This window comes from Hydra viridissima, unplaced genomic scaffold, assembly GCF_058129835.1.
Source record: "Hydra viridissima isolate aposymbiotic clone 2 unplaced genomic scaffold, HvirCarnegie_v1 scaffold_2, whole genome shotgun sequence".
Lineage (NCBI taxonomy): Eukaryota > Metazoa > Cnidaria > Hydrozoa > Anthoathecata > Hydridae > Hydra > Hydra viridissima.
Genome location: NW_028324301.1, coordinates 2,962,969 through 2,981,581, shown reverse-complemented (window position 1 = coordinate 2,981,581; position 18,613 = coordinate 2,962,969). Strand labels below are relative to the sequence as shown.

Here is an 18,613-nt window from a genome sequence, read left to right as displayed (position 1 = left end):
TCATTTTAAGTTTTTTTATTTTATTTTGTTAGTTTTCTCTGTTTGTGATATTTCAGACTTAAAACACACACATTTCAGCTTCTATAAATTGTTTTTAAATGAAATTTTCAGGGTTTGTTCATCTGCATATAAGTTAGTATGTGAACCAGAATCTAAATTATTCTTTAAGTATTTTTGGAAATATGGGATGGTTTTTGTTGAATTTTACCCCTTTTTTAATTTCCCCAAATACGTTGAGCTGCCATTATTGATATAAAAAAAAGTTTTTACTGGTTCACATACCAATTTTATATATATCCTGCATGCAAACCAAATTTCATGCAAAACGAATGTACAGATTGCTAGAATTCTTTGTTTTAAGAGGGTAATATTTTAAGCATTTTTTTGCTGATTCAGCATTAAAAAACGTAAATAATTTTTTTTAAATTTATTTTCGTGATACAAATATAACTTCTTTATGTTGAAAAATAAAATAAACTTTCCTACAAATCGTATTTTTTATTTTTTTTACTAGACAACCACCTTAACATTATGATGAGTAATAATTTTATGAGTAAACTATGTTAACATTATGATATGAAAAAAGAAAAAAAAAAATTCTTGGAATTTCCAGACGAAAGTAACCGTACCCTTTTCCCTTTCCAAATGCGGACGCATTTGGCCGAAATGATTGTAATAAGAGGTTGGATACTTAAAACATCTACTTTGTTTACAAAAACTTTTAGAAAGCGCCTGCAATTGAAAATCAATTCAATTTAATTGGTTGAAATGTTAAAACAATTTCGATCGTTTTCAAAAATACTAAAATGGCGATTATTGTTTTACAGATAGTAATATAAATATAGGTAGTAATACAAAAGTCTTACAGTGTTTTAAAATGTCTTCAAAGTATCTTTCAATTACCACACTTTACACTGATGCTCAAGTTAATATAGAACAATTTAATAAAATCCTTGAAGAAAAACTAAGTTGGTTTCAAGAGGTTCAAGAAACTGCGGTTAAACTTTTTGGGAGGTAAAAAAATTTTTTATAAAAGATATTAAATAACTTTTAAAGCTTTTTGGTATAAGAAATTAAATGCAATAGTTTTTAAGTCTAATATGTTTTCTTTTTTACAGCAAAACATGTACTCTTCTTCCAAAAACCCCAAGCATGAAAAGAAAACGGCCATTTCAGAAGCAATCAGAGCTTACTGAAAATAGCATCAGTCTTAGTAAGCACTCAACTTTTGTCGATGATTTACAAATGCACAAAAAAATACGGATTGATATATCTGATATTGAAGAAAAGAGTATGTTAGAGGAGAGTTTAAATAAAAGTTCAACAGATTATTCCTCTCGATTGAGGAACAGAAAGAAAAAAAGCTCACTGGCTAAAAAAAAGCCTAAAAGAGCAGTGACAAAAACTTCAAAAAGTTATTTTGAAAGTCCTTGGAATGCAAATGATAATAAAAACAGTTCAACTTTAGCTTCCATGATTAATACTAGCTTACAAACATTTAGTTCTCCATCTAAAAATTCTAATACCCAGCAAAAAGCTGTATTAGTTATTGAAAAACTAAATTTATCTTCTAAAACTGCTAAAACTACTAAAGAAGATTATTCTCTAAAAAATTCTAAAGACATGGTAAAGCAAGCACTGTTTGTTGAAAATCCTAATAAAGGTCAAGAGGTAGAGAGTTTAATGTAAGTTTTGTTTTAGCTTTTTATGTTTCTTATATTTTATTTTATAAGTAAACCACAAACATAGCAGAAAATATGATTTTTACACTACTGCAGCAAGATATAATTAATTATATAAAATAATCTGCTACTAAAGATGCTGGAGAAAAACATATTTAAAATCAGTGTTCAAAGTATAATCTAGTTCACTTATTCAGATTATTGATGAAAAATCTTTGTTGACCAGGATTATTCCAGCTAGGTACAACAAGTATCCAGAATTAATGTTCTTAAATCTTTTTCACCACTTCTTTATTTCTAAAAGTAAAGTTTTTCCCAAAAACTTGAGCTTTATAGCAATGTATTTTCTTGTTTTGGTGTTTAAAATTTTTTGGATCTTTCAAAAACTTTAACTTTTTGAGTTTCTTAAATTTTGTAAAGGTTCATTATTTTAGTTACCTATTTGATTAAAGTCTTAGCAATTCTATTTATCCAATGATGCCACAAATATTTTCAAAAACAGTTGGAAATAACACCTGAACTAAATTGTTATTCAGATCAATTATTATTGTAAATTAATTATAAGATTTTAAATATGAGCAAATTGTTTTAAATATAAGTCTGCTTGAGCAATCATCTTAAGTTTAGTTCTTTTAATCTGTAAAAGAGTATTGAGAATTTATCTTCTCAAATTATATTATTATGTCATGAAAAATGTCATAAATTGTATCATGAGAAGTGTTGTCATGAAAAGTGTTGTCATGAAAAGTGTCATAAAACAAATGCTCTTTTCTGGTCCCCAAGAAGATGGAAGAAAAAAGCTAGGAAAAAAAGTTTTATATTTTCTTTCAATTTTTTAGCATAAAGAAAAATTGTTTACTGAGTTAAATTGATATAATATTGTGGTGCTTTGAGTTGACCCACATAATTTTAAACACTCTATTCATAAAGATGTAAAAATCCAATCCATAAATAGACCTGAACATTAGATGTCAGTAAATAGCAACAATATTGGAAGTCAATTATTTTGTTTGAAATTCATAAAATTTTATTTTTTTTAAAAGTTCAAAATTTCTTGGTATAATTTGTGTATCACATAAGAAAAATAACTTTGCCTCAAATCAGTATTGACCCTAATAACTGTGTAGTTTCCACTATTCATTCTACATAGTGTGAAAACTGAATTTAGTTTTCCAGTTGCTTAGTTGCCAACCAGGCTATTAAAGAGCCTCCTTCCAAATTTCTGGTTGAAAAGTACTGCTTTTCTTCAGAAAAGCTCACCTTAATTTTTTAAATTGAAACTAGAAAATGTTATATTAGTGTTAGTTTTATTATAGTTTCATAATTACCCGATTCCAATCACAATCCATATTTTCTCCCTCAAATTTTATGAGGTTTTTCTTGTGAATGGGTTTCAGATTTGGTGCTTTATTCGTTTTAGTTAGAACTGTGTTTGGGTTTTCATGGGCTCTCAATAGTTCATCTAATTGTCTTTCTGAAACATGTAGTGCTAGTTCTGACTTAACATGTAGATTGGTGCATTTAAAGTCATTAGTATCCTTTCATGTGTGTTAAATCCTTGGAAAGATCCTCTAATAGACATTTGTTATTTCATTTTGGCAGTTATCCTAAATGTAATTTAATTCAGAAAATTAAGTAAAGTATGTCATATATACTAGTGTGTAAATGTAAAAATAAATCAACCATATATTCTATTTTAGTTTTGATAAAAATAAAAAAAAAGGTATTAAAAAAATTGCTGTTTTTTGACCCCTTTTAAACACCTGAAGTTTGGTTTTATCTGTATATATTGTAGTTAATGGATTTAGCTAACTACAACAAAAAGAGAAAAAAAAGAAAAATCATTTACTTCTATCTTCTTTACAATATTCAATTATTTTTGTAAGTATTAGAAACAAATTCCATAAATGGGATTCTCAAAAAAAGGCAGAGAATTACAAACCTTTTTTAATGTATCCTTAAGATAAAATGATTTTTGTTATGTATACACACACACACACACACACGCGCGCGCGCGCGTAAAAAAATAATTGTACACTTAAAAAAAAAATCATAATTTTAAAGATTGCATTAAAAAATGAGTTTTCCGTTAAAATACTTGAAATTTTTTTTTTAGATATCTTATCAAGTATTGTCTAAAGAATTTATTTGTGTATTGGTGAATTAATTGCTTTTCATACCTGTTGAATTTTACACAATTGATCTAATGATGCATAAAATTGGCTGCAAAAAAAATAATGTCATACTAATCAAACTTCATGAAAGTTAGTGAGTGGGGCCTCCTTTGGCCTTGATGGTCTCAACTAGATGATTTGGCATTGAGTTGACCAAAGTTTGAGTCTCTTTGTTGTTATATTATCCCATGCGCTCATTATAGCTTCTTTCAAGTCGTCTTTGCGTTTAAATGCTCAGTTACCAATTTTTCTGTCCAAAATATACCACAAACATTCTATAGGATTCAAATCCGAACTTTGAGATGGCCATTCCAAAACATTGATGTTGTTTGTTTCAAAGTATACCTTCGATTTCTTAGTGGTATGTTTTGGATCGTTATCCTGCTGTAGTATAAAATCGTTTCCCATTCTCAATTTTTTAGTGGATGGTCACAAGTTGGCTTTGAGAATTTCACAATACATTGAAACATCAATTTTTTCTTCAATAAATTTCAATTTCCCCATTCCTTTCCAACTCATCACATTTCCTCCTCCATGGTTTACACTACCTAGCAAACTACTTAATTTATAAGCTTCTTCTTTTTTTTCGCCACACTTTCTGAACTCCATTCGATGAGACAAGGTTGTATTTTGACTCATCTGACCACAAAAATTTTTTTCCAATATGTAATCAGCATTTTTTCGTACTTTGCAAATTCTAATAGATGTTTCATTTGTTTTGCAGTAAAAAAAGGTTTTTTTCAAACAACTCTACTTCTATATCATTATTCTCTAATACGATTTCTAATTGTTTGAGGGGTTAATGTGATATTTTGATCTTCTTGAACTTTTAAAGCTAATTTAAATGCTGAAACAAATCTATTTTTCTTCACATTAATGATGATATTGCGATCAATTGCACTGGTGGTCTTGCGTTTTCGTCCTCTGCCAGCCACACTAGCAACGGTTCCAATCAAATTATGCTTCTTAACAATTGAGGACACTGTCGTAAAAGAAATTCCTGTTTCTCTTTGGATCTGATGGTAGGATTTTCCTACTGTCAGATCCAAAAAGAAACAGGAATTCCTTTTACGAAAGTGTCCTCAATTGTTAAGATTCTATTTTGCTGAAACACTATATTTTATTTCTAGAACAGAAGTGTATTTAAAAAATTACTATTTTCAATTTTACTAACTTCAGTTTGATCGTTCAATTTGCTCGATTTATGCTAAAATAACGACCTATTTTGTCAGCGTATAATTATTTTTTTTGCAGTCAATTTTATGCATCGTTAGATCAATTGTGTAAAATTCAATAGGTATGAAAAGCAATTAATTCACCAATACATAAATAAATTCTTTAAACAACACTTAATAAGATATCTAAAAAAAATTTCATGTATTTTAACGGAAAACTCATTTTTTTGATGTAATCTTTAAAATTATGTTGTTTTTTTTAAGTGTACAATTTTTTTTTTTTGCATACTGTATATACACATGGTTTACGCCTACTTACTAAAATATCTTAACCCTTTGTGGTCCAAGGTGTGACAATGATTTTTTTTTTTAAATTGTTTTATTTTTTTTTTAATTTGTGATAAATCTACATACAAAAAAAAAAAAAGATTTAATTTTTTTATTTTAGCTGTCTTAAAAATTACTATGGGACAAATAAGTCCCGACAGGCATTATCTAAACCAACAAAAAGTGTATATTATTTACAATGTACAGATAAAGTTGTTCATTCATGAAACTCTTTAAAGCAGTTTCTTTTATCATTTATACATAAGAAAATTTTACAAGTGCTACACTTGAAAAATGGCCTTGCTTCAATCTTCTTTTTTGAACAAACTTCGCACCGTCCTCGTTTTCCATCATGATGTGGCCAATGAATTCCAAGATGTTCTTTACGAATTGATGGCACTACTGAATAATTTGACTTTCTTCTTTTGTTAGTAGTAAGTCTGTTGGAAGGAGATGATGTTATTGGTCTGCCAAGATTTGGTGGCTTCCCTTTCATAACCATGGATTGTGCAACTGATCTTCGAAAGTCAAGAAGATTTATATTTTCATTGGACATTTTTTTATAAACAACATAAGCATTGCAGATTGTTCGCTCAACAAGACCAAAAAAAATGCGATGCCACCACTTTTTGGATTTTCTAGAAGTGCCATATAGCGAACAAAGCATGTCAGCTTTATCAACCCCTCCCATAAAGGCGTTATAATCTTTTACTGCTTTTGGACCGCAAATCATTGATATGGTTCCATCCTTGTTCTTTCTCTTTATTTCTGATGTATCCGTTCCATGATAGTTTGAAATGACATGAACAGGTTTGTTATCCTTCCATTTAAAAACTACAATTCCATCTTTGGATATTCGATAATCAAAGTCGCCTCGCTTTAGGCACCTATCTTTTATAAAGTCTTGTGGCAGGTACTTTCTTTTTGTACGCAAAGTTCCACAACTTAGAACCTGATTAGAGAGTAAGTATTCCATGAGCGGAACAGATGTGAAGTAATTGTCAATAAAAACTTCATGAAACTTTCCTTGCAATGATTTTGTCATTTCATAAATGACTTTTTCTCCTAAACCAAAATATTTAGGCATAGCAGGATCAATTCTACAATTATCTTTTCCTTGATAAACCTCAAATTTGTAAAGGTAGCCATCCATATCTGCTAAGGACCAAAGTTTATAACCTCTTTTTGTTGGTTTCACAGGATTGTATTGCTTTAATGAGCTGCGCCCTTTGAAAAGAATCATGCTTTCATCAATACTAACGGAACGTAATACACTGTACAGTTCAGTAAACTTTTTATTCAAGCTGTCAATTAGTGGTCGCATTTTATAAAGTTTATCAGTATTGGTATCTGGAACTGCGTTATTGTCATTGACATGGATATTAGATAGTATCTGCAAAAATCTATTTCTAGATAATGCATTTGAAATAAACGGTACAGACAAATCTTGCTCGCCATTCCAATAATGTTTCCATGATGGTAACTCGTGATACCCCATCACCATGTTAATCCCCATAAATGCGAATAATTCAGCTTTTGACAATGCAGAAACTCTTTTTTGTGTCTGATTGATATACAAATTACTTTGGAACAAGATGGAATCCATTATTTCATTATCAAAATATTTTAAAAAGTAATCAACTGGTTTTTGGCAGTCAGCAAAATGCACTTTGACAGGTCCTAAAATATTAATGTAAAATAAAGTGAAATCATGTGCTTAACTATTACAAAGAATAATAAGAAACAAATTATAAATGTTATTTGATTAGTGAATGTATGTGTACATTCACATTCAGAAAAAACTCATAGAGAATATATGTATATATTCTCAATGAGCTTTTTCTGGATGAAAAATAAGCAAAACAAAAAAGCATTTTGAATTAATAAATAGAAAGGTACCTTCCGGTTGATTGAAGCTTGAAACAAATTCATTCTTTTCAATCTTGCTCCACTTTCTATCTTGCTCTACATTATAGTCATTTTTACCTGAAAAACTATTATAAGTATCACAGATATTGCCATCATATGAATACTCAGATGACTCATATTCAGAAACATCTACTTCAACTTGATTGGATAAGTCATCATTACACTGTTGTTCAGCTTGCAGTTTATCTAGTTCAAAATTCTCATCATCATCTGAATAGTCAGATAAATCACTGCTGTCTCCTAGGGGAATATCTTCTAAGATTATTTTTGTAGCTTCGGCAGCAGTATAATACTTTTTATGTTTCATTATTATTATCTCTTGAAGTAAATAAAATCAAATTAATAATACCAAATTAAATAAAATACATCCAAAACAGAGTTCCATAAAACCTGAAGGGACATATATGTCCCACAACAAAGTAGTGAAAATAAACAACCTAGAACAAACTTTCACCTATAAAATTTAATATATATTGATCATATTACTATTAAAGAACACAACAAAAAAGTTTGGGAATTCTGTAATAATTTGATAATGAATAATAAAGTTTTTTCTTCGTACTAAAATCAAAAACATGCGCATATCAGTTTACCTTTTTAAAAACTAGTATTTATGCCATAAAAGTACTATATATGCCGCAAAAAGTTGGTTTGAGATATAGCCAAACAATTATAGAAATGACATAATCAAAATATTTGACTTTCTTAACTTCAAGTGAATCGCCATAGAGCCTTAAGTAAACTGGGACATTTATGTCCCGTCGGACCACAAAGGGTTAAACTATGTTTGCCAATAATAATCTTTTAATTGATTAACAAATTTCAGAAAAACCACATCTACAGACTGCAAAATATAGAAAATTAGTAATGTAGCATACTAAACAAAGCCATATTGTATTTTTTCCCTTGAAAGTTAATGAACATTAATTGATGAACACTTAATCAAAATTGCACAAAAAAACTTAAGTTATTGAATTGTTGCTTGGTAAAAAAAGTTCAGTTTTTTGTAATCAAGTTAAGAATTAGCTTAAATACTAGCTTAATATCTATTTTTAAACCTAAAAAACTTTTACAGAAGCATTTAACAACAAATGCTTAAATTAACACAACATCAAAAACTATCTTTAGAAGCATGATTTTTTTAAGGCTTCAAAAGATAGTTTATGTATATTTTTATGTATAGTAAGTTTAAAATGATAATCGTGGAAAAAACTTTTTTTCTTCTTTAACTTGAAAAAAAAAATTACTTCATAAAGAATCTCAATCCTTGCTTACTTAAGGTTTTAAGCTGTTTCTGTTTGATTAATATTTATTTTTAATACTTTTATTTATCTTTAGACAAAGTGATATAGTAAAAAACATTCCATCAAAAAGTTCTTCACCACAACTGTACCATACAAGTTTTTCCATTGTAGTGGAAAAACTGACCACGCCAAAACAATTAAATACACAATCAAGTTCACCTGAGCACACCAACTCAAATAAAGAAAGCACTCCTATTGAAAAGATTAATGGGTCTTCAAAATTGGCAAAAAGCAAGCTTTTTATCAGCATTAATGATCAACTTGATGCTAACATTGATAGGTTTACAATTATTTTGGAATTTTTTTTTGTTTGTTTTAATGGTTTTGATAATCTGCATTTGTTTTAAAAGTATTTGTTTTAGCTATATTTATTTTTTGTTCTCAGTTCTATCCAGAAAAATTATTGCCATGCTAACAGTCCTCTTACCCTTTCTCCATCAATATCTCCATCAGTATCAGTGGAGGACAAAGGTTCTTTCCATCCTAACAGAACTTTAGTATTATCTCCATCGAAATCATTGGAGGATAAAAGGCCTCTACATGCATCTGTTGAGAATGAAAGTCCTTTAGATAGTAATCCAACTGAAGTGCTGTCCCCTCCAATTTTGCATGAGACTCAATATTCCTGCTTTGTCAAACCACAATCTCCTCCTAGATCACCTATGACAACCGATAAAATTGATAAAAACTCAAATATTCAATCCTTACCTTTTCCTTCACAATCAGAACAAGTGGTTGGATATCATAGTATTCAAATACCTAATAATACACAAGATAAATATGATTACACAATGTTAACAAATAAAGAAAATAAAACAGGTTTGTTGTATATTTGATATTTGTTTTGTTCAAATTCCAACCACTTAATTGTTTTAAATCATTTAATTGTTTTCAAATCATATTATCTATTATTCTTATTAGAAACTGATGAAAATGTCAATGAATCTGATCAAGATCCTGTAAAATGCAAAAATGATTGCTCCGAGGCCTCTTCAGACAATTGTGATTGTAGCCAAGATAATGAAAAGAATGAAACCAAAATGGTTAAGGTACAATATACATTATATATTTTTTCTGTGCTTAGATAATACATTAGTATATTATCTAGTTTAAAGTCTTTTCATTTCATGTATTAGGTAACAAAACCTGGCACTAATATCTTATCTGATATCAATTCATTAATAAAGCAAGATATGACTAAAGAACCTACAAATGTAAGACATTTTATTTTTAAAGTATGCCTTTTAAAAGGATTTATTTATCACTTTAAGAGGAAAGGAACTTGCTTTGAAGAACTTTTACAAATGCTTTTGACATAATCATCACAAAAAATATTACTTATATGTAATTCCTATACTCAATCCTTAGTTTCTGAAAGTCTTTGAAGTTTTGTGATTCTTAGTGTTTAACCATTATTGAAATCTGGTTAATAATCAATTAAAAAATTGTACTTAGTTTTACTATAATTCTTCTAAAGATGTTACATTTAGAATGAAATGGTTATTTATCTTACTAAAATGTTTTTGTTGATTTGTTATATATTTGTTATATAGTTGATATGTTTATAAATCTTTTAGCTTGTGAGGATTGGAAATATTGTAAGCGCTGGTATTAAATCATTTATGAAAAATCAAGATAGCCCTAAAAAAGAAACAATTGAGGTAAATACTCATAATTACTGATAGAGTCATTAATCTAAAACATTAATTTATAAGAAAAGATGTCTACTATATTCCTGTCCTTATAGCTTCAAGGTTAACTAAAAGCTGTATTATAGCAGAGTTTTAATGACTCCAGATTCAAAATAAAGTTGAAAGATTCATTCGCAAGATATATATAATGTTTTATGTATCTTTTAATATAAAATTAACTTTTTTAAAAATTATTAATAAAAAGTTAAATTAAAAGTTCGGTTGTTTAAAAATTAGTTTATCTAAACCCCTTTATTATAAAATACAGGAAAAGCAACAGAAAAAACACGCCGAATTGAAGAAGAGAGATGAGCTTCGTCAGAAAGTTATAGAAGAACAATTTTTAAAAAAACAAAAAGAGAAAGAGGATCGAAAAAGGTTTTCTTTGTTTGAATTATTTTCGGAAGATAATCAGAAATATAGTATAATTTTGCAATATACAGTTATCTAATTCATTCCCTTTCAGACAACGTGAAGAGAGAGAGAAACGTTTTGCTGAACAAATAGCAAGGCGGCAAGAAGAAGAAGCAAAGAGAAAAGAACAAATGATTTTAAAATTAAAGCAAGCATCTCAAAACCGGGATGAAGTACGAAAGCAAAGAGAATTGGAAGAAGTTAAGAAACGCAAGCAAAGAGATATAAAAATGGCTGAAGCTGAAGCTCGTCGTCAAAAAGAAGAGGAGGAGTTAAAAAAAAAAGCTATTGAAGCGAGGGAAGAAGAGAAAAGGAGGTGATCAAATTTCTATTACTGTTTTTAAGCATTAAAATTTTTCAGTACAACATTGTTGACAACTTTATACTTGTTTTTTCATTCTTTATCGGATAAGTAAGATGTGGCGCTATTAAAGATCTACGCTTCATTTCGTTGTTGTGTTTTTATTATTAATGTAACTTTGAATTTTGCTTTTCAGAGAAGAAGCTTTGAAAATTAAATTTGAGTTAGAAGAACAAGAACGCCAACGTAGGAAAATAGAGCAGGAAAAAGCTGAAAAAGATCGTCTGCGTCAGATAGAAGAAGAACGTGCGTTGGATTCAGATCGCAAGAGACGAGAGTTTGCGGAACGAGAAAACCATCGTCAAGAAGTTGAAAAGAAAATGAAAGAGGATCGCGAGAAAGAAAAGTGAGATCCTTTAAAAATATAAACTAAAAAAATTACGTTAAAAATTACGTAACCTTTTTTGTTATTGTTTTGAAATTGTTAAATATGTTATTCTTTTTATTAGGATTGAGAAGCAACTCAGAGAAGAAAAAAACAAGTTGGCAGAAAAAGATATAGCACAAGGAAAAAAACATGAACTCGATCGCGATAAGTTGAAAGAAAAATTGCGTGAAGATATTAAGTTAGAAATTCAAAACGAAAAACAAGCTAAAAGTAATCTATTTTCAGGTCAAGTCTCAGTAAATGCCCAAAATCTTACAATGAAAACTTTACATGTTCATGTAGATGACGTGGAGAAACTTAAACCACCAAATGCTCTTATGCCTTTTATCAAATCTCCGGCTGCGTTCAGGGAGCAGCCATCAACTTGGAAACCTCCGACTATACCATTAGTTGTTCAAGATACAAGTTATATTTCATATGGACTGGACTTAGATAGTGATGACTCGACTGATGACGAATGTGAACCTTCAAAAGCTGTGCCCATGTGGGCACAGGGTATAAACTTAAAACGTCAATTAATGCAACAATTTTATACGGATGTTGATCCCGAACTTATTTTTATAAATGCCATGCCGCCTTGCAGTTTGGAAAAAATATTCCAGAAAAGGAAGGAGCGTTATTTTAAGCGAACGAGCTCAGCGCATTGGACGTCTCCCATTTTAAAAGCTAAGGTTTTTTAGAAGTAAACCAGTATGTAAATAAAACAAAGTACCTTGCTCTCAATCACTCGTGGCTCTCTTATAAATGCTCAGAAATGAGTAACTTGCTAATTTGCAAAGTATAAATTGCTATAAACTGTTTTTTTGTTGTTTATTGACAAAGTTGAGCAAAAAGGCAGATAAATTTTTTTTGTTATTTGTTGATAGAGCAAAATTATGTAAAAGTAATTTTTTCTAAATTAAAAATCATCTAATTTTATTTACAATCTTAAACTATGCTTTGAATCTCAATAACTTCTACATTTTAAATATCACAACAACTGATATATATATATATTTGTAGTATCTTTTTCTTTGCTGTTAGCGAATACCGATTTTTTTTACTGATAGGCTATCCTCATGTAATATGTGCACGATATTTTAGTAGGAGATAGCAGAAAAAAAAATATGCAAAGTGGTTTGAATTTTTATTTCTTTTTTAATAACTTTAAGTTGAATTAGAAGAACGTTTTATGAATACAAGGTTCAAATTTTTTCGGTTCTTCAACTAAAATTATATGGAAACTATATGAAAGTTAAAAAGAAAATATATGGATCAACATAATTGGAAACAAAAATGCGTTCTGATAAAAAAAAAATCACCTTACTACACCTAAGGTTTCTTTTATTAAAAAGTTTGATATTTTGAAATCGATTCACTGTAATAGCACGTATATACACAAACAATCATGTCAATAATACTGATAACCATCAGGCCCATCTAAATTGAACTTCTTTTCATCAGACCATGCAACATTCCAATTTAACCTTGTTTTAATGCAATTTCTAGTAAACTCAAGCCCTGCTTCTTTTTGTCTTAGAGTAATTGCCAGTTTTCTTTTCAATTCCTTACGATTAATTAATGGATTTGATTTGATTACTCGATGAATAGTTCGAACACTTGCAACTAATGATAAACTATTTTTTATCTTCTCAGCAGCTCGTCGAGCCCATTTATTATTTATCTTTTTACGCCCTCTTGTCTTCTTTAACACATTTCTATTTCTTCCCTTAAGATAATTATGAACAAGAGTCTTCGATTGGTTTATAACTTTTGCTATTTCAATTTCACTTATGTTCTTTGAATAAAGAACATCAGTTTTACCAAGCTCGTAATCAGTGACGTTTTTTTGCTTTGCTCATTTTATAAAATAAGCAGGATAATCTAAAACAAGTATAATTTTAAAAATTCAATAAATTTATTATTTATTAGAATAATATTCTTTAAATAAGCATTTAAATACTTATTTAATAAAGAAGTTAAAAATTTTTATGAAGTGGTAATAACATTTCGACGCAGAGTGTATATAAACCAATACATTTAATCGATTTCAAATAAGACTCATTAAGTAATGAAGATGAACATTGAATGCGTTAACAAATGTTCTTACTGAATTCCCTGTAAGCATCAATACAATACCTACTGACATAAACTTGAACGAAAACATGTCCTCAGATATGCACTAAGAACATTTAAATATCTCAGATATGCACTAAATAAATTTTGGTTTCATTGATAGATAGCCTGAAAAGATAGAAGGGGAGGGGGGGGGGGCTTGGAAAGTTTTAAGGAGAGAGGAATGGTTCTCTTTCTTATCAGATATTAAGACCCCTACTTATTATTTTGTATAGTTAATACAAAAGCATCATATCAGCAATCAACGAGACACTTAGAAAAAACCAAAGCTTGCCTCAACTATTTAACATTTGTCTTGTTTTAGGGCGTTATTTTAGGTGAAAGTATCTTCGTAAATACTAAATCTTTTTTAATGCCCTATAGTAATATTGGCTAATGATATATTATCTTAGGTACCTTAGCAGATTTATCAAAATAGCTGTTACGGTTCAAAAGTTGTTAACACCGCAATAATAATTTTTAGTTTTACTGGGTAGATTTTGCTGGGTCTCGTTATTTTTTTATTCGAGACGAGACGATACGATCCTAAAAGCTTTGTCCTGATTAGCGATAAATATCGAGACAATTTTAAACTTTCAGTCGAAATCCGGGACGATACCGAGACGAGACGAGATGTCCCGGAGAAAATAGGAGCTTTACAATTTCCCGGAATTTACATCTTTTCAACGGGACATAACGAGATATAACGAGACATACTAGTTAATCCTTAATATAAAATTTAAAATAATGAATTTCTGGCACAATTACCATCATTTATTTCAGCTGCTACTATTGATATTGTTATACCATCTATATAAACACAGCTTTAGCAAAATTAATGGTAGCAGTTGAAATCAGAGAAAAAAAAAATTTTTAGGATCGTATTTAACTTTTTCCACTTAACTATCGTGCAAGAAGGGGATAAATATGTATCCAAGGGCTAAGCTTCTGATCATTTGATATTGTTTATCGCTGAGGTCAGTATTCACTTCTAATGAAAGAGCTTGCTTTATACTCATATTTAAAGGAAAGGTTTTATCCAAAGTGTCTTTAACTTTTTTGATCTATAAAACATTTTACTTTTTTTAAAAAGTGTAATTCTTGCAGAGACTAACAATAGAGCATGATGTTCAACACCTAGTTCTTTTATTTTTTTCTCTTTTCCTTTACTCTCTAAAGACCATCCATTGTTTATGGGGTTTTCCAGAACCAAAATAGCTACTTTTATTGGTCATTAGATTTTCTTGAAGCCATTGGTATTCTTTTTCTATAAAAGAATCATAACTTCTACCAGATTGTTTTAGTTTTTTCTTCACTTTTTAAATAAATTTATTGAAAGTAACCTTTATTTATGTTCTGTTTGCTAATTTCTTAAGTTTTATTTCATTTCGTTATGTTAATCCCTCCATAATCGTAATTTATCCACTCCTAATTCACGTATATTCGGAATAAGATCTAATCTTTTTGTTGTTGTTGTTTTTGAAATCATTGATATATATCAGAAACATTTTGAAGTACTTTATATAATTTTTCACTTTACACTTTTTAACATTTTATGTTATTTTGTCTTTGATAATTATAACATTAAGTTTCCTATAATGTTTAAGTAAATACTGTTACTTGTATATTACAGGAAATACTGAAGTTGTTAAGTAAAGCTATTTCAAATATCTAGTACTTCTCGAATAATAAATCAATATTAAAAAACAAAACATTTTAACAAATTTCTAAGTCGCATATGATGACAAAAATATGTTTCTTGAAACTATATTTGATATGTTAAAACAAGTCATACAAATAAAAAACTCAAATTTAAGAAATACAAATGTCAATCAGTCCATAAAAACCTTGTTTTCCGCCATTTTTATTTGTTTTGATATACTAAACTACTGTTAAAAAACGGCGGAAAAAAAAGTTTTTATGGGTTCATTAACATTTGTATTTCTTCAACAACTCCCTATACCGAAGGTGCCCGCAGCAATTTCTTTGTTTTCTAAAAGTAAAAGTGTTAATTAACTAAAAAAAAAAACATCTCCTTGGAACTCGGTGGAACATTTTTTTTTAGATGATATTTAAAACAAAAAAGGATGTGTGTATTCTATGTTATTTTAGAAAATTCTTCTAACTTGAATAAAAAAAATCATGTGGCAATTTTTTATTCAATATATTTAAAATATGTAAAGTTAAAAGATTGTCTTAAAAGTAAATATAGACTTTAATTTAGATTAAAAGGTCTCCATTTTTACTAAATAAAAATCTCTGATACTTTAGATTTCTTTGAAAATAATATTAAAATAATTAACTTCTTTTAACCATAAAATATAAAATATAAATTTTATGAAAAAAATGTTTTTACTTTTTAAATAAATAATCATTGTAATTTAATAGAATTTAAAAAAAAAGGGGACTATATTTACAAAAAAGTTGTGAGGGTTTTACTACCATTTTTTTGTTGTTTAGAGTCACAGTGTGTCATTTCTGGCTGGCAAAAGAAAATTGATTGGAAAAAAATTTTCTTCACTACATAAGTGCGAGTTAGATATCTAGTTGATATATATCATTGATCTGTCTCGTAACGTTTTATAATATCCGGGACACATTTTTGAATTCCGAGACAAAATTATTGTCCCGATTTAAAACTTACTCCGGGACAAATTTTTCCTTTGTCTCGTTATTTTTTTCCGGGACATTTCTCGTCTCGTCCCAGTTAACAATAGTACATGGGTCATATATCGGACCCATGTGGGTTGTTTTATGGGCCCTATGTAGGAATCCTATATTAGACCCATAAAAATTTGTCCGCGGTTTATCAACGGGTCCTATATGGGCTAGTCCATATAGTTAGCCCATATTGGACCCAACAAACTCCTATGTTTTTATTTTATTTTTCTTAACAGAGTTTTTCATGGTTTGCCCATATTGGACCCAACAAACTCCTCTTTTCTTTTATTTACTTTGAGCCAAACATAATTTTTTATGGTTACCCCATATTGGACCCAATAAACTCCTATTTTCTTTTATTAACTGTGACCTATATGGCGCATTCGATGGTTGGCCCATATTGGACCCAATAAACTCCTTTTTTTTGGGACCTATATGAAACTTTAGTTTGTCAATCCATATGGATTCCAATATATATTAGTATCAATAAACTACTATGTTAAATATTATATTAGATAAAAACAATAAATAATATGTTGAGAATAATATACATTTCCTATCAATGTAAATATTATATTATACAAAAAAAAGTATGAATAAATTAGAGCTTGTTAGACTGTTTTCTTGCTTCGCCACGCTTAGTTCTATTACCATCTCGATCGCGAGCACCAATAAGCCATTTTGCAAGGGACATTTCGAAATCTTTCATCGTGCATGTCGACGTCAGGTTGTTAAGCTTTAAGGCTTCTATAAAAAATAATACATTTCCAGTAGTTAAAGAATCTTAAATACACAATATTCTTATCGTCTTTGAAAATCTGAACCAGGGCCGGATTAAGCCTTTTTAGTGCCCAAGGCAGAAACCCACATCGGTGCCCCCTTCTGCCCGGGGCCCCTGATTTTTCGCTGACTGTGACCGCTGGTATGTTCAATATTATGCAAAGAAAACAGTTGTTAACAAATATATTTGTAGTTTGTACTACTATCACTCATATAAAACCTACAATAAAGTATTTCTGAATTAAAATTAATAGTTAATAAACTGAACACGCTTCATTTTGGGATCTGAAATTGAAAAAAGTATGCAAAAATGTGTAAATAAAAATGATTAAATGATGTAAAACGAAAATGTAATTTACATAAAAGTTAAAAAATTATGCAAAATAAGGCTAAAAAGCAACAAACGTAAGGTGTAAGCTCCTATAAATAATTCCTTAATATCAGAATCAATAAAAATGATAAAACAAATGATAAAGCGGCTTTAATAATAGTTTCACGTTGTTAATAAAAAAATATCCTCAAGTGAAGTCGTTAAAGCGCAAAAAAAAAAGTCATTAAAGCGCGAAAAAAATAATTAGTTTAAATAAAGCTAAATAGAAAAAACCGGCTCATTCATAGCTTAATTTTTAAGCATTCAAGATTTTACCAAACTTGAATGTGAATTTTTATTATAAAGTATTTCTTCATTTTCATAGCACTTGTTCTATTTTCAGTTGTTTCTGGACTTAAATTTGTTAAAAAAAAATATTTCTTGAGGACTTGTGGTGCCACCAAACGCTTGGTGTCCGAGGCAAATGTCTTGTTTGCCTAATGGTTAATCCTGGCCTGATCTGAACCTTAAGGGTTTTTACTAAACATAACTATAGAGTCCACAATTTTTAAAACTAACCAAACAAAATTTACATATGTTCAATTGTATTTAATATCTGACAAAATAGCAGAGAAATATTACCAAAGTTTATTTAAAACTATGAATACTCACTATAAATCACTTGAAATAGCTCAGTACCCTTTAACAATTTTTTTGACTGCCCTCGCTGACAATTAAATTGCAGAGCTAAGTTATTGTTAAACAACTGCTGCATCATACGGCGAACAGCTTCGTCGACTTTTCTCCCTCCGATACCGGCTAGAAAGTTAACCTGCAAAACATTTAATCAAACACATTAAGATAATCTAAAAAAGGTTTTTTTAAACAATATAAAAATTAAAAATTTATTATATAGTAGCAAAAATGCATATACAGTTTGCATGAATGATACATGATATTTACTAAACACCAGAATACTGATATTGCAATCTTAAAATACGATAGACTAAAAATATTATGCTAAAATTAACAAAGCTTAAAGTTCATTATAAAATAGGAAAGAAATATAGATAAGTAGTTGCTTCTACTCATTTATATTGCTTTCCTATTTTATATTGAACTGTAAATTAAACTAATATCTAGGTCATAAGTATTATCTTACAATTATGTTTGCAATATTGATATCTTTTAGCTTCATTTTAATTGCATCAAAAGCTTCCATGGTGTCCATCGGAAATATTATCCCGTCTGGTAAAGGTGAAGCCTGCACCATTTTATTCCCTTGACTAAGGATAGCATTTAGCATATTGGTGTGGACAGTCT

The 18,613-nt window shown here is 29.1% G+C and overlaps 2 protein-coding genes across 2 annotated transcripts; one reads left to right on the top strand and one right to left on the bottom strand.

The window, feature by feature from the left end:
- The first annotated feature begins 702 nt into the window (after positions 1–702).
- Positions 703–12,568, top strand: LOC145202376 (uncharacterized). The gene is made up of 11 exons (XM_090077490.1): positions 703–1,014; positions 1,119–1,685; positions 8,626–8,871; positions 8,977–9,410; positions 9,513–9,640; positions 9,728–9,805; positions 10,169–10,252; positions 10,551–10,660; positions 10,749–11,012; positions 11,194–11,403; positions 11,507–12,568. Exons 1-11 carry the CDS (start codon positions 878–880, stop codon positions 12,123–12,125), a joined length of 2,877 nt encoding a protein of 958 aa, XP_089933616.1. The 5' UTR covers positions 703–877; the 3' UTR covers positions 12,126–12,568.
- A 4,196-nt stretch (positions 12,569–16,764) lies between these two features.
- LOC149891559 (uncharacterized) lies at positions 16,765–18,611 on the bottom strand. The gene is made up of 3 exons (XM_090079811.1): positions 18,453–18,611; positions 17,963–18,122; positions 16,765–16,947 (listed from the first exon to the last, which is right to left on the bottom strand). Exons 1-3 carry the CDS (start codon positions 18,594–18,596, stop codon positions 16,802–16,804), a joined length of 450 nt encoding a protein of 149 aa, XP_089935937.1. The 5' UTR covers positions 18,597–18,611; the 3' UTR covers positions 16,765–16,801.
- Between the last annotated feature and the right edge of the window lie 2 nt (positions 18,612–18,613).

Bases quoted from the DNA above. Each gene is read 5' to 3' on its own strand.
- LOC145202376 (XM_090077490.1), top strand. From the start codon at position 878: ATGTCTTCAAAGTATCTTTCAATTACCACACTTTACACTGATGCTCAA. The intron at 1,686-8,625 runs GTAAGTTTTGTT...ATTTATCTTTAG, and splicing joins CAAGAGGTAGAGAGTTTAAT to ACAAAGTGATATAGTAAAAA. The intron at 9,806-10,168 runs GTAAGACATTTT...TAAATCTTTTAG, and splicing joins TGACTAAAGAACCTACAAAT to CTTGTGAGGATTGGAAATAT.
- LOC149891559 (XM_090079811.1), bottom strand. From the start codon at position 18,596: ATGCTAAATGCTATCCTTAGTCAAGGGAATAAAATGGTGCAGGCTTCA. The intron at 18,123-18,452 runs GTAAGATAATAC...AATGTTTTGCAG, and splicing joins TCAATATTGCAAACATAATT to GTTAACTTTCTAGCCGGTAT. The intron at 16,948-17,962 runs GTGAGTATTCAT...TATTTTTTATAG, and splicing joins GCTATTTCAAGTGATTTATA to AAGCCTTAAAGCTTAACAAC.